Source organism: Trachemys scripta, chromosome 8 (assembly GCF_013100865.1).
Source record: "Trachemys scripta elegans isolate TJP31775 chromosome 8, CAS_Tse_1.0, whole genome shotgun sequence".
Lineage (NCBI taxonomy): Eukaryota > Metazoa > Chordata > Testudines > Emydidae > Trachemys > Trachemys scripta.
In genome coordinates this window covers 22,841,762-22,854,055 of record NC_048305.1, presented here as the reverse complement: position 1 = coordinate 22,854,055, position 12,294 = coordinate 22,841,762, and the positions used below count along the sequence as shown (strand labels likewise).

At 43.2% G+C, this 12,294-nt stretch overlaps 1 protein-coding gene across 1 annotated transcript; it reads left to right on the top strand.

Moving 5' to 3' along the window:
* The first annotated feature begins 358 nt into the window (after nt 1-358).
* On the top strand, nt 359-10,456 carry C1QTNF2 (C1q and TNF related 2). Its single transcript, XM_034780200.1, has 3 exons — nt 359-642; nt 5,803-6,054; nt 8,003-10,456. The coding sequence occupies exons 2-3, from the start codon at nt 5,811-5,813 to the stop codon at nt 8,614-8,616; spliced, it is 858 nt and encodes a 285-aa protein (XP_034636091.1). The 5' UTR covers nt 359-642; nt 5,803-5,810; the 3' UTR covers nt 8,617-10,456.
* The last annotated feature ends 1,838 nt before the right edge of the window (nt 10,457-12,294 follow it).

Genomic DNA, 12,294 nt, shown 5'->3' with positions numbered 1-12,294 from the left:
GGGACTAATCTCCTGCCACCAATTTGCCTAAGTCGTTTTAGAATTGATAACAGAGTTTCAGTCCCCAGGATAAGATCTTCCTCTCCTGCCAATGTGCTAAGGATCAAGTGTGAATTTTTTATCCTGGGTCAAGCTAACCTAATCTATCTCCCTACAAACACTCCTTGCACAGACACACAGACTGCATCAGACAAACTCTCAACCATGAATCATTCACGGTCTGAACCTTTTAGACTAGTCTGTAAAGGAGAAACAGAGGAGAGAGAGGAAAGGGAGGGGTGGGGGCAATCCCAAGCATCAAGAGCTTTTCAGCCATATGTGTGTAAAAATTCTCTTCCCATATCATGTGACACAAGGAAGAGGCTCAAACCCATTACACAATAATAAAAATATGCCTTTGGCAAAGTTGAGCCAAAACCTGAAGCGGCTGCAGGAAGCTGGGAATAGAAACGACCGGAATAAACTTTTTAAAACGCAGTTTGAGGACTTGAATTTTCAAGCTACCCTCAGAAAGGAAGTTGTCTGCAGCAATAACTGGGATTCATGCTAAAATGTGTCACAACAATTTGCAATGAAACATCTGCTTAAGATTCAGTAGATTTTCCAGTGCAGGTCAAGATCTTACTGACGAGATTAGTGCTGGTAAGTAGAATTCCCCCCCCCCCCCCTTTTTTTTTTTTTTTTTTAATCCTTAACTTTGAAACACTGGCTAAATAAGGTCTAGATTACTGAGCAGCCAGATTTCCAAGTTATGCAAAGGAATCCTTAATGGCAACAGTCTTGAATTAAAAGAAATATTACAGTGGGAAAATGCTTGTCATAGAGTTTTCGGGGCTCAGCCAGCCCAGGGAAGTTTTTTCTCTGTTCTTTAACTGGTGACTTGTATAATAAGGTTTTCTACACAAAGCTACTGAGGGATTGGCACAGGCATCAGCTGCTTGCTTAATGGCAGGGACAGTAATGCAACCCAAAGCGTAAGGATATTGTTCTCCTTTTTTTGAAGTGTAACGTTATCAGCATTTTGCCTAACAACAGACGATGGGCCAAATTCAGACCCGATGTAAATCTATTGACTTTCACTGAGCTACACAAGCGATTAAATGGATCCATTTTAAACATGCCACCCTAGTTATTAATCGCACACCTTGTTTAAATCAAATAATTGTTTTCTTTTGTGTGGACGAGTGCTTTGCTGCTATCATTAGGGTGATACTTTATTATAATGACCAGTAATGAGAATTATAATAAAAGGGAAATCAGTCATTTAAAGAACATTAGGACCTTTTGAATTATACCGCAAGAATCTGGGGTGAGGAGGTTGTTGTTTTATTTAACAGATGTCCAAATATTTATGGGAAACACTGGAATGCAAGGATTTAGCTAATCTTTTAACTTACAAATCGGTGTTAGAAGACACTGTAAGGTCATAAGGCAGCAGGGAGGAAATATAATTCAGGCAACACCAGTTAATAGCCTGCATGGTCAAAGCTTACAGTCCCTATTCAGGCAATACAGAACACCATATATTTTTAGCCTCGTTTGTCAATTACTGTGTAGTGAAGCTCCCTCCCACTCATCCCCTTCAAACACCCCCCACCTCCAACTTGTACTTTTTAGCTTCCTTGAAGGAAATTTACCATTGAGTCAGGTCATCGGTCACCACACAACCACTTTCCTACTTGGATAAACCGCTCTAGGATTTTTACTCTGACTTTACATTTCCAAGGCAGCTGAAATGCAATAAAGAATGTATACTATAGCAGTGTTTTCAAGCTATCTGATGTGGGGGACCGGCAATTTTTTTCCCCCAATGTGACAGGGACCGGTGCCATATTATTATCCTATTCAACGCTCTTATGAGGAAACTCGCCGCAGATCGGCAGCCGATGGCTCGCGGACCAGCACCGGTCTACGGACCACCACTTTGAGAAGCACTGTTAACTATGGTACATGACAATAAAAAGGATGTTCTTCCAACCATTCATCCATGGCTCATTCATGGTGTCTGGCCAAAACTTTTTCTTGCCTGGATTCTCTTTTCACTTCCTAATTTTTATTTTTATTTATAGTTGCCGTATCGTATTCCCTAAAAGCAGGAATACCTGAGTTCTGACACTGACCCATTCCATAGTCTTAGGCAAGTCACTTCTCATTTCCCCCCAGAAAAATCAGTGTATTAAAATGACATTACTAAACTGAAGGGGTAATGAGAGGATTATTATTATTTACTACCAGTATTGTGGGAGCAGCTGGGAACCACAGTTACAGACCAGGACCCATTTGTGCTAGGTGCTGTGTAAACACAGAACAAAGACAGTCCCTGCCCTGAAGAGCTTCCAATAATTAGCTGATGTTTGTCAGACACTTTACAAGTGCTGTGTATTATTACACAAGGGATATATTTTTGACCAAACATTCAACAACACCCTGAATATAGAAAACATTCTCATTGAATGTTGTTCAACCTGTAATATCTCAACTGAAATCTTGCAATATGCCAAACTTTTTCTTTCTGACCTTTGCTACTGGGACCATTGTCTGAAGTTTGGAGAGTCCAGGGTCATATGTTAATCTGGTTCCAATATGCTTTTTGAAGCTGAGTGAGAGAGAGAGAGAGAGAGAATTGGAATCCCTCAGTGGGCATCTATCCTGCCCCCAGGGAGGCTTTCTTCCTAAACTTAACAAGATTGTGATTGGCTTATGTCCTGAAGCACGAGGCATTATATCCTTTCCAAAAGTCCTGTTTTTCTTTTCTAATTACTACTATAAAGGATACCTTGTTGCAATGAATTCCACAGGATAATTAAGCATTTATCGGTTTTAAATTGGCTGCCCTTCATCATCCACTGTGCCCTTATTCTAGGATTATGACAAAGTAAACCAAAGTGTTCAATTTAGTTTCTCTATGCCATTTGTTACTTTGTACAACTCCATATTGTTCCCTTTTATTCATCTCTTCTCTACACTAAACAGCCCTCCTCTTTTCAGTCACTCTTCATAAGGAATTTTATCCATGCCTCTATTTCTGTTGCCGGTCTCAGAATTATGGCGGGTTGGGAATTTTTCAACAAAACTGAAACTTTTCACAAAAAGTTCTTGGGTCTAGGATCCACTGAGCAAGATACCTGCCCCATATGTGCAAAAGCCTGGTGGTTAGGGCATTCATCTGGGGTGTGAAAGACACAGGTTCTGCATCAGGCAGAGCAGAGACTTAATTTGACTCTCCCACAGCCCTCTTGAGTTCCCTAATTACTCAGCTGTTTGGGAGGGTTTCTCTCTCTCAAAAGGTTTTGGGTTTGCCCCAAAATAGGATGGGAACATTTTTGAAATCTCAGAGACTTTTGCGGGACAGGAAAACTATTTCCCTCCCCAGCTCTGCTCAGAATGCCCTCTATTTCCATTAGGCCCTATTTGTGATGGGTGAACAGAACTGAACAGAATTCCAGGGCTGACCAGTAGTATCAGAATATTTTCAGTGTCATTCTCCATTGCATTCCTTAGGTATCCTACCATTCTATTTGCTTTTTATTATTATTATTGTTGTTGTTGTTGTTGCTGGACATTGAGCAAAGGTCTTTATTCATCTGCCCACGGTGATACCTGTTCTGTGGTTTCAATCTCCAACGCTATTAATCTGACACCTTTCACCAGCCGTAAATTGACTTAAATATGTATTAAGCAAGAAAGAACACAGAAATGAGATGATCAAAATAGCTCAGGAACTGAACCCTTTCCAGAGATCTGTTTTATGTCTCTCACTCCTCTGCATGTTCTTAATTATATACATTGAAAAAGTGTGGGGCACTCAATACAATGTTAATTTGTAGCATAGTTTCCCAATGGATTTGCAATAAGAAGTTACGTGGCTCTTGGAGGACACAATACTACATATTCCCTCCCCTTCAGAGAGCGTGAGCAGGGAAGGATGTTAGATGTGTGTTCTGCACAATACTTTTAATAATAATCTCAGTTTCTAATGTCTGGGCTAATTAGAGCATCAGTAACCTGATTCAAAGCTCCTTTAAGTCAATGGGAATCTTTCTCTTGACTTCAATAGGGTTTGGATGTAGCCCCAGGAGACTGCAGTGTTCCTATTGACAATGAAGGAGTCAGTCCTACATGGCGCTCAATGCCCTCATTCCGCACCTCACAGAATCAGGCCCCTAATTCACATATTGTCATAATTGTCTCTAAATTATATCATTAGGTCCCTCTTCTGTCACCCTCACTCACAGTTTGTTGCTCCTCACTCCATGAGTGGTATCACTGAATAGGTGTAAAGGGTATCAGAATCTGGAATACTCTGAAACCAGATTAAGTACTGTATATCAGTGAGTAGACGCCTCTGCTATTACATTTAAATCAGTTTATTTTACATGCTAATGGGCTAACTTCCATGAAACACCATGAAAGTGAATGGGATTACAGAGATGTAACTAAGAGCAGAATTTGCCTCAATGTAACAGGAAGAGGGGAGGAACTACAAGAGGAAACAGACACAACCAGATTTGGATTTTAGTTAATGGTACCCATTTCCAGTGAGGCTTGAGCTAGAATTCTTAACCAAACAACACGGAGGCACAAAAAACAGAGGGAGGGAAAATGAGCCGACTTGGTGTGAGGTTAGGAAAACATCGGGGGATGAGAATACAGTATAAAGAAGGCAAAGCAAGATGGGGGAGCCTGGAAGGGGAAGTGAAGAGGCAGAGAATAAAGTACTGAAGAATGTCAGTGATCTCCTGCCAGTTCTGACAGCTGTGAGGAGATAACAGCTGCAGCCTATATTCAGAGTTAGAGAGACTCTGATATGTGATATTAGGCTGTAGAGTGTGCTGCTTGCTGTGTGGACTGGAATTGATGGAGACATGATAAGGAATCAGAAGGGTAGATAGACATCTTTGCTCAGCAAGTCTAAGAGTGAGGAGAGGTGGATGTTGGATTTGTAGCCCTTGGGCAAAACCAAGTTAAAAAAAAAATCTTAGCCGAGATTTTGGCAGACTGGGAAATAAATGGATCTGAAAAAACAGCTTTCTAGTGAAAATAGGTAGAGTTCTCAACTTCTCAACCACACTTGACAAGTGCTGCTGACAGTTCAGGAATCCTTTGGAGTATTCAGGAGTTACCTCTCTAGATTCCTGAGTAATGAGAAACATGAGAGTCCAGCAGTAAGGATTCTAGCTCTGTTCAAAGGCAGCAAATCACTCCCTTCACCCCACGCCATTACTGCTACTCTGCATTTCACAGCTTTCAGGGATCAAGCATAAAAAAGAGAAATAGCAAAGAAAGAAGAAGATATAATGATAAGGGTTGGGGAAAGAGGTGACAGCAGGAGATGAAAGAAAGAGGGGTCTGAGGAAACAAAGGCCCTTTTTGTTATCCTCAAACCTGCTTTCCCATCCCTTTGCTTGTCCCCCCGTCATTTCTGGTAAACAGACTGGCAAACCCCAATTTGGGGGTGATCTTGGAGTAGATAAGGTTCAGCTGTCCAGTCCATTTCAATGCAGAGGTCATAAGAGAACAAAGGAGAGGGGTTAAGCCAGGGGCATTCTCATTAGGGGAAGAGGAAAGTGGATGTGTAGGTAAGGGTAACAATGTGACTGTCCAAGAGAGAGGATCCCAGATTCAAATGGGGTGGTTCACTTCACTCCTCCAGCCACCAAAACAATACAACTAGCCCCAATTGAGAGGAGAAACACTCCTTCTCCTCCCCACACACCCTGGCAAGGTGGGTAGGGATACTTTTGTATGTATACTGGACTGCCATGGTACATGTCAGTAAACCCCTCTGTTTCATTATGACAGGTTTCACCATGATCACTGTGGTTCTGCTCATCTGGACCGTGCCCTGCGTAGCTAATCAGCTTCTCAGTGGCTTTGTTAAAGGAGAATTTCAGAAAGGTTCCCACCAGCTCATATGCAGCATGCCAGGGCCACAGGGCCCTCCTGGCCCTCCAGGAGCACCAGGGTCTCCAGGAATAATTGGGCGAATGGGGTTTCCAGGGAAGGATGGAAAAGATGGCGAGGATGGGGAGAAAGGAGAGCATGGAGAGGAAGGTAAGAGGGAACTGCCTCTTAGAGCTTTGTTAACACTTCAGGCTATCCTGGTGAAGAGTAGAGGTTCAGAAAACTCAGGGAGATTTGAAAAAAACAGCTGCTCCCAGACATAGGTGCTGAGCATATAGTAGGGGTGCTGAGAGCCATTGAACCAAACTGTAAACCTTCTATATGATGGAAACCACTTCAAGCAAGCAGCCCTAGTTCCAGCACCTATGCTCCCAAACCCATACTTGGGCCATTGTCCCAGTTCTGAGTTTCACCTGACGTTTCTCACCTGTCATGCAACTGTCTTGTCTAGCAGTTCCAGCCCTGCTCTTAGCTCAGTCTCACATCTAGCAGCTCCCAGAAAGGGGCCCAGGTCTGACTCGAATTCGGTACTATCTTTCTGTACTCAGAGACAGGGTAATTCAAGCATTCCTGCCTAAAGCATTCAAAGCTGATCAAAATGAAGGTGGAAGTAATTCTATTTTACATACAGATGATCTGATTCCGCAGGTTCTGAGCAAATAAAATGGAGGCTCAGATAAAACAGTGACTGAATTAAGTAAGGCACCCTGTTCCAAACAGGTCATGTTAAACCACTGGGGGAATTTTATTTCACACTAATTAATTCTCAGTAATTGAGATCCATGATTCTTTTCTTTCATGCCTGCCTAGAAAGTCCTAGGTGACATCTCTTATTGCTGACCCTTCCCAAAGTGAGATTTTGCTATGTTATCTCATAGCTCATTATTACTCCAACATAGCCAAGTGGCTGTAGGAGCATTTCATTTTGCAAAGTCTTCTCTTTGTGAGACAGCATGTTTAGTGGCTGGAGAGGAAGGATTGGCCAGTGTTTAAGAGGCTCGTGTGGGACTCAGGACTATATTCATTTCCCTGCTCTGCCAGACTTCCTCTGTGACCTTGGGCAAGTCACCTAGCCTCGCTCTGCCTCAGTTCCCCATCTGTAAAATGGGGATAATAGCAGTGCCCTCCCTCACAGATGTGCTGTGAGGATCAATACATTAGATTTTAATGTATTCAGATAGTATGGTAATGAAGGCCAGATTCTTCTCTCTCACTGTCACCTTCCCGACTTCCCTTTGCTTCTTACACCCACAAAGTGAATCCTGTCTTAAATTAGGTTTTGTTCTTTCACATTGTCTGCGCAGTGGGACCCTTCTCATAGAATCATAGAAATGTAGGCTGGAAGGGACCTCAAAAAGTCATCAAGTCCAGCCCCCCTGTGCTGCGGCAGGACCATCCCTGACAATCTCCAACCTGTTCTTAAAAACCTCTAGTGATGGGGATTCTGCAGCCTATTCCAGAGCGTAAGTACCCTGAGAGTTAGAAAGGGACCCTGAGAGGTCATCTAGTCCTGCACTGAGACAGGACCAAGTATACCTAGACCGTCCCTGCCAGGTGTTGGGAGGTTTACATCATGTTTCTTTGAACAAATGTCTATGGCACAGAAACTCCCATCACAGTCAGTATTAACTGGTAGTTTCAGCAGAGATGCCAAGGGCAAATGGACATGTGAACTGAACTCTCTTTCTACTCTGCAACTGAGGATCGAGGAACCAAGAGAGGATGGTGTGGGGGGGAAGCCTGCACTATTTCTATCTGTGTTGTCCATGGATAAATGGAGGACGTCACTTTCTAACATTGTCAGGCTCACTCTGCACCCTTCCAGCAGTACTCATTTAAATGTGTTGCAAAATGTGAGCAAAACTGAGGTTCCTTTGTTATAATGTACATTCTGAATGTTTGTGTTAGAAAAGGCAACATGATTGATAGATCTCAGTACCCATCCAGCCCCAGGTATTATTTCATTAAAATCGCCCATAGATGGGGATCCTGGCTGGTTTCTTCCCATATGATAATTTAGTATTGTAATGATAACACCGCCCTCACACCTGATCACATTGTTCACTAAAAACCTCACTGAAGGCAATTTGTCTTCTAGGTCCCCAAGGCAGAACTGGAAACCCAGGCAAACCAGGACCAAAGGGGAAAGTAGGCGCCATCGGCAAAGCAGGTCCACGAGGTCCGAAGGGTATTAAGGGAAATCATGGGAAAAATGGAGTGCAAGGAAAGAAAGGACCCAAAGGGAAAAAGGGCGATACTGGGATGCCAGGACCATGCAGCTGTGACACCAAAAAAGCCAAATCTGCCTTTTCAGTCGCAGTCACCAAAAGCTACCCGAGAGAGAGGCTGCCCATCAAATTTGACAAGATCCTTATGAATGAAGGAGGGCACTACAATGCTTCCAGTGGGAAATTTATATGCAGCATTCCTGGTATTTACTACTTCACTTACGACATAACTTTGGCCAATAAACACTTGGCCATTGGGTTGGTCCACAACGGGCAATACCGAATAAAGACATTTGATGCCAACACTGGTAACCACGATGTGGCCTCTGGGTCAACCATTATTTCCCTGAAACAGGATGATGAGGTGTGGTTACAGATCTTCTACTCGGAACAAAACGGGCTCTTTTATGATCCCTACTGGACAGACAGTTTATTTACCGGCTTTCTTATATATGCTGACCAGGATTATCTCAATGAAATATAGGAGGAGACTGTCAAAATATAGGAAGTGAGTTTGGGAGCTTATACAAGCAAAGTACAGCTTTAAGTGTGTATGTGTGAGATAATCATAGGACTCTGCATTCTTAGAGCTGTAAGGCTGCATTGGCTAGTTGGAAGTCTCCCATACCATTAAAGCATTGTATTTGAATGTCATTTAAGTTTTAGCACAAGCTTTCCTATAACCTTTACCTAGAGATAAAGGGAAGATACTCAGCATATAGTTTACTTGGAGGTGGGGAGCAATTATCACTTGGTTGGTATCAGGTGTTTCCCACCAGGATTATCCTTTTATTGGGTTTGTACAGCCCCTAGCATAATGAGCTCCGAGGTGCTACAGTAATACAAATAGTCTTAGGATCAGTGGGACCACTTTAAAGTACCCTTAATGATTGTTTTTTATAGTCCTTGGAGTTGTCTGTTATATTTTCCTCTACGAAGCATATATGCTGCGGTCAGATTACTATAACTTTAACACCAATGCAGAATCTATATTGTTATTTTTTTTTATTACAAAAAATGAGCCAAAATCTATATCCTGCAACCTCGTATCGGAAGCACTGTTACTGTTAGAGACAGTATCTATCCCCCTGCAGAAAGGATCTTCATTAATTCAAAGTCAAAATTCTGTAACTACTAAAGAGTTGGGCAGTTCTCTGTTAAGATCCTAACAGCAGCTTCATAAGTGCATTATTAATGGGCAAAGCAGTCTGGCCAAAATAGAACTGGTACAAAGACCTCATCTTAGCCCCTTCATGGTCAATGGCAAAGCTTCCTGTAAGATGCTGGCTGCTCTCAACTCCCATTCAATGGGTATTAATGGCACTCAGTACCTTTCAGAATGCATCCAGTATGCACAAAATCAGATTTTAAGAGAGACCTGAACTGGAATCCTGGATCTGATTCCACCCAAGTTTTGGTAAAGTTGGTATCTGGATCTGGACCCAAGTGTCACATCTCAGGGCTGCATGGGCCTAATGGCCCAGTGAGATTCTGATCCAAATTTGGCGTTTGGGCTCATGCCTTAGACTGAGGACAAACTTTTATTCCATGAACTGTCATGTGAACTTCACTCCCTAGCTTTTGCTATGCAGGATCTGTTAGCTGCCGCTAAGGCTCTTTTCAAGGGCTTTAATGCATACACATATATATATATACGATTCCTAAGTGTGGTGACCCACTGCTACAAGATATTGTTTTCAGCGTACCCTGGTAAAATATTACTGATGCTCTGGAATCAACCACATTCAGCTTTGTATTGGTGATAAAAAGGTCAAGAGTTATAACAGATTGGTTTTTTAGCATTCTTCCTTTACCTATAAGCATATCAGCTGGTGATAACAGAGGTATGGTTCTCTAATGTTAGAAGTACTGTAGCAGAATCCAAAGCAATCTTGATATAAAGCTGCTGCAATCTGGCTCTGAGCCCCAGAAATGTCTATTACAAACTCCCCTTTGTAAAACACTCATAAAATAGATATCTATCTTGACAGCCAAACAAGCGAAACCCTTCACCTTTTTCCCATTAAACGTGGGCCAAATTCTTTTCTCAAATATGCACTTATGTCTCCCCAGGCATTTCTTTAGTATCCTTTATTCTATCACTCTAAATGAAAATTCATATGAAGTTCCAGTTCTTTTAATTCTCATGCATTGAAAGGAAATCCCACAAGGTTGGAAACGTGTTTATGTTACTTTTACAAGTCACAATATTTGCATGACTATTAACTACAGTAACTGTGCTGTATCTTGCAAGATCATTAAATTGCTTTTTAAAAACATAAAGCTGAATTCAAACATTGCTGGAATGATCTTGGTTTTATAATACTTTTTAACTGGAAAACTATCTCCACACTGGTGTGCAACTTGAATCACTGACCCAGACTCACTGACCATAGGATCCCCTGAATGGAGAGGAACAACAAGAGGAGACGTGGAAGCAAGGGGAATACTGACTCTACAGCTCACCCCCTCTTTTCCTTGGGCTCATAGACACTCTTCCACCTAGCTGGAGCCTTGCAAAAAAAATGGAGCAGAGGAGAGTTAAGCATTTTCTCCTGCACACCCAGTGGAATTCCAATAGGAAAAGCACTTGAGTATTACATTCACCTGTAGACTGCCTTCCACACCTGCTGCTGTACACTCATTGAGGGGACTGTGCCAATGGCAGCACTTCTGTTTCAGAGCACATAGAGGCCTGGATATCTTGGGAGATCTATAAGTTGGGGTGGTTGAACCTCTTGCCCGTTCTACAGTGGGAGGCAGAGGGAGGGTTCCCTTGGCAGAATTGAGAGCAGGAAACTCTGCAAGTGGAAACTCAGTTTTCTATTCTCTATGCAGGAATTCTTGTGGGGCAGGAGAATACAGCTCCATATTTCCCCTGAGACTTATCACTTAAAGCAGGGGTGGCCAACCTGGGCATGAGAAGGAGACAGAATTTACCAATGTACATTGCCAAAGAGCCACAGTAATATGTCAGCAGCCTCACATCAGCTCTGCCCCCACCCCCGCTCCCAGCACTTCCCACTCACTGGCAGCCCTGCCAGTCAGCGCCTCTCCCTCCCTCCCCGCACCTCCTGATCAGCTGTTTTGTGGCATGCAGGAGGCTCTGGGTGGGGAGGAGGCGGCGCGAGGGCATAGCAGGCTCAAAGGAGGGGGCGGGAAGGGGTGGAGTGGGGACAGGGCCTGTGGCAGAGCAGTGAGCACCCCCCGCCACACTGGAAATTTGGCACCTGTAGCTCCAGCCCCAGAGTCGGTGCCTATACAAGGAGCCGCATGTGGCTCCGGAGCCACAGGTTGGCCATCCCTAACTTAAAGGGCCAGTGTACTCAAATTTTCAGTGGATGCTCAGATAATTTTCACTTTTCAAGCACCTTTCATCTGCAATCTTGCAGTGCTTTACAGACACTCATTATTTAAGACTCAACTCTGCTGTGAGGTAGGAGGTATTATGTCTAATTTGGGGTAAACTCAGGCATGGAGAGAGAAAGTGATTAGATCAAGGTCACACACAATCTAAGAATTAACTCCCAGTCCCCAGCTCTCATCTCAAAACAACAGTGACTCTGCCTGGGACATCTCATACATATCTATCTCTATATCTTTTGGCCTGGAAGAGATGGGAAATTACCTGTTAGGCAATTCATTATTTTTTCTCTAATAACATGAGAAAAATTAATGCAAATATTTAGGTCAGACTCGCCAAGTGCAACTGATCTATAATGCAAGACAGATCACTGGCATTAGTACAGTACTCTAGGTTTTGCTTTCAACTTTAAGAACAAATTTGAGCTCTCATGTTCTCATCCAAGGAATGGGAGCAGGAGTTCTTTCTTTCAAATAGCACAGAATCATGTTTCAATAACAATTCCATGCTCACCAGTTCAGGTCTGCAGGTCTTCCTATATATCAAAGGTTCTCAAACTGTGGTCTGTGGACCACCAGTGGTCCGGGAGCTCCATTCAGGTGGTCTGTGGATAGTTCCCTCTAAGGTGCGTGCCTGAGCAGCTGCACATGAAAGAATGAAGGGCCATCCACCTAATTAGTGGAGCCACGCAGGCATGGCTCCACTAATTAGGTGCCTGGACCCTGGAGAAGACGCACATGTAAGGTGAGGTGGTGGCCTTGGGGGGAATAGGAGGGAGAGGGGAGGGGGGCAGTGGGG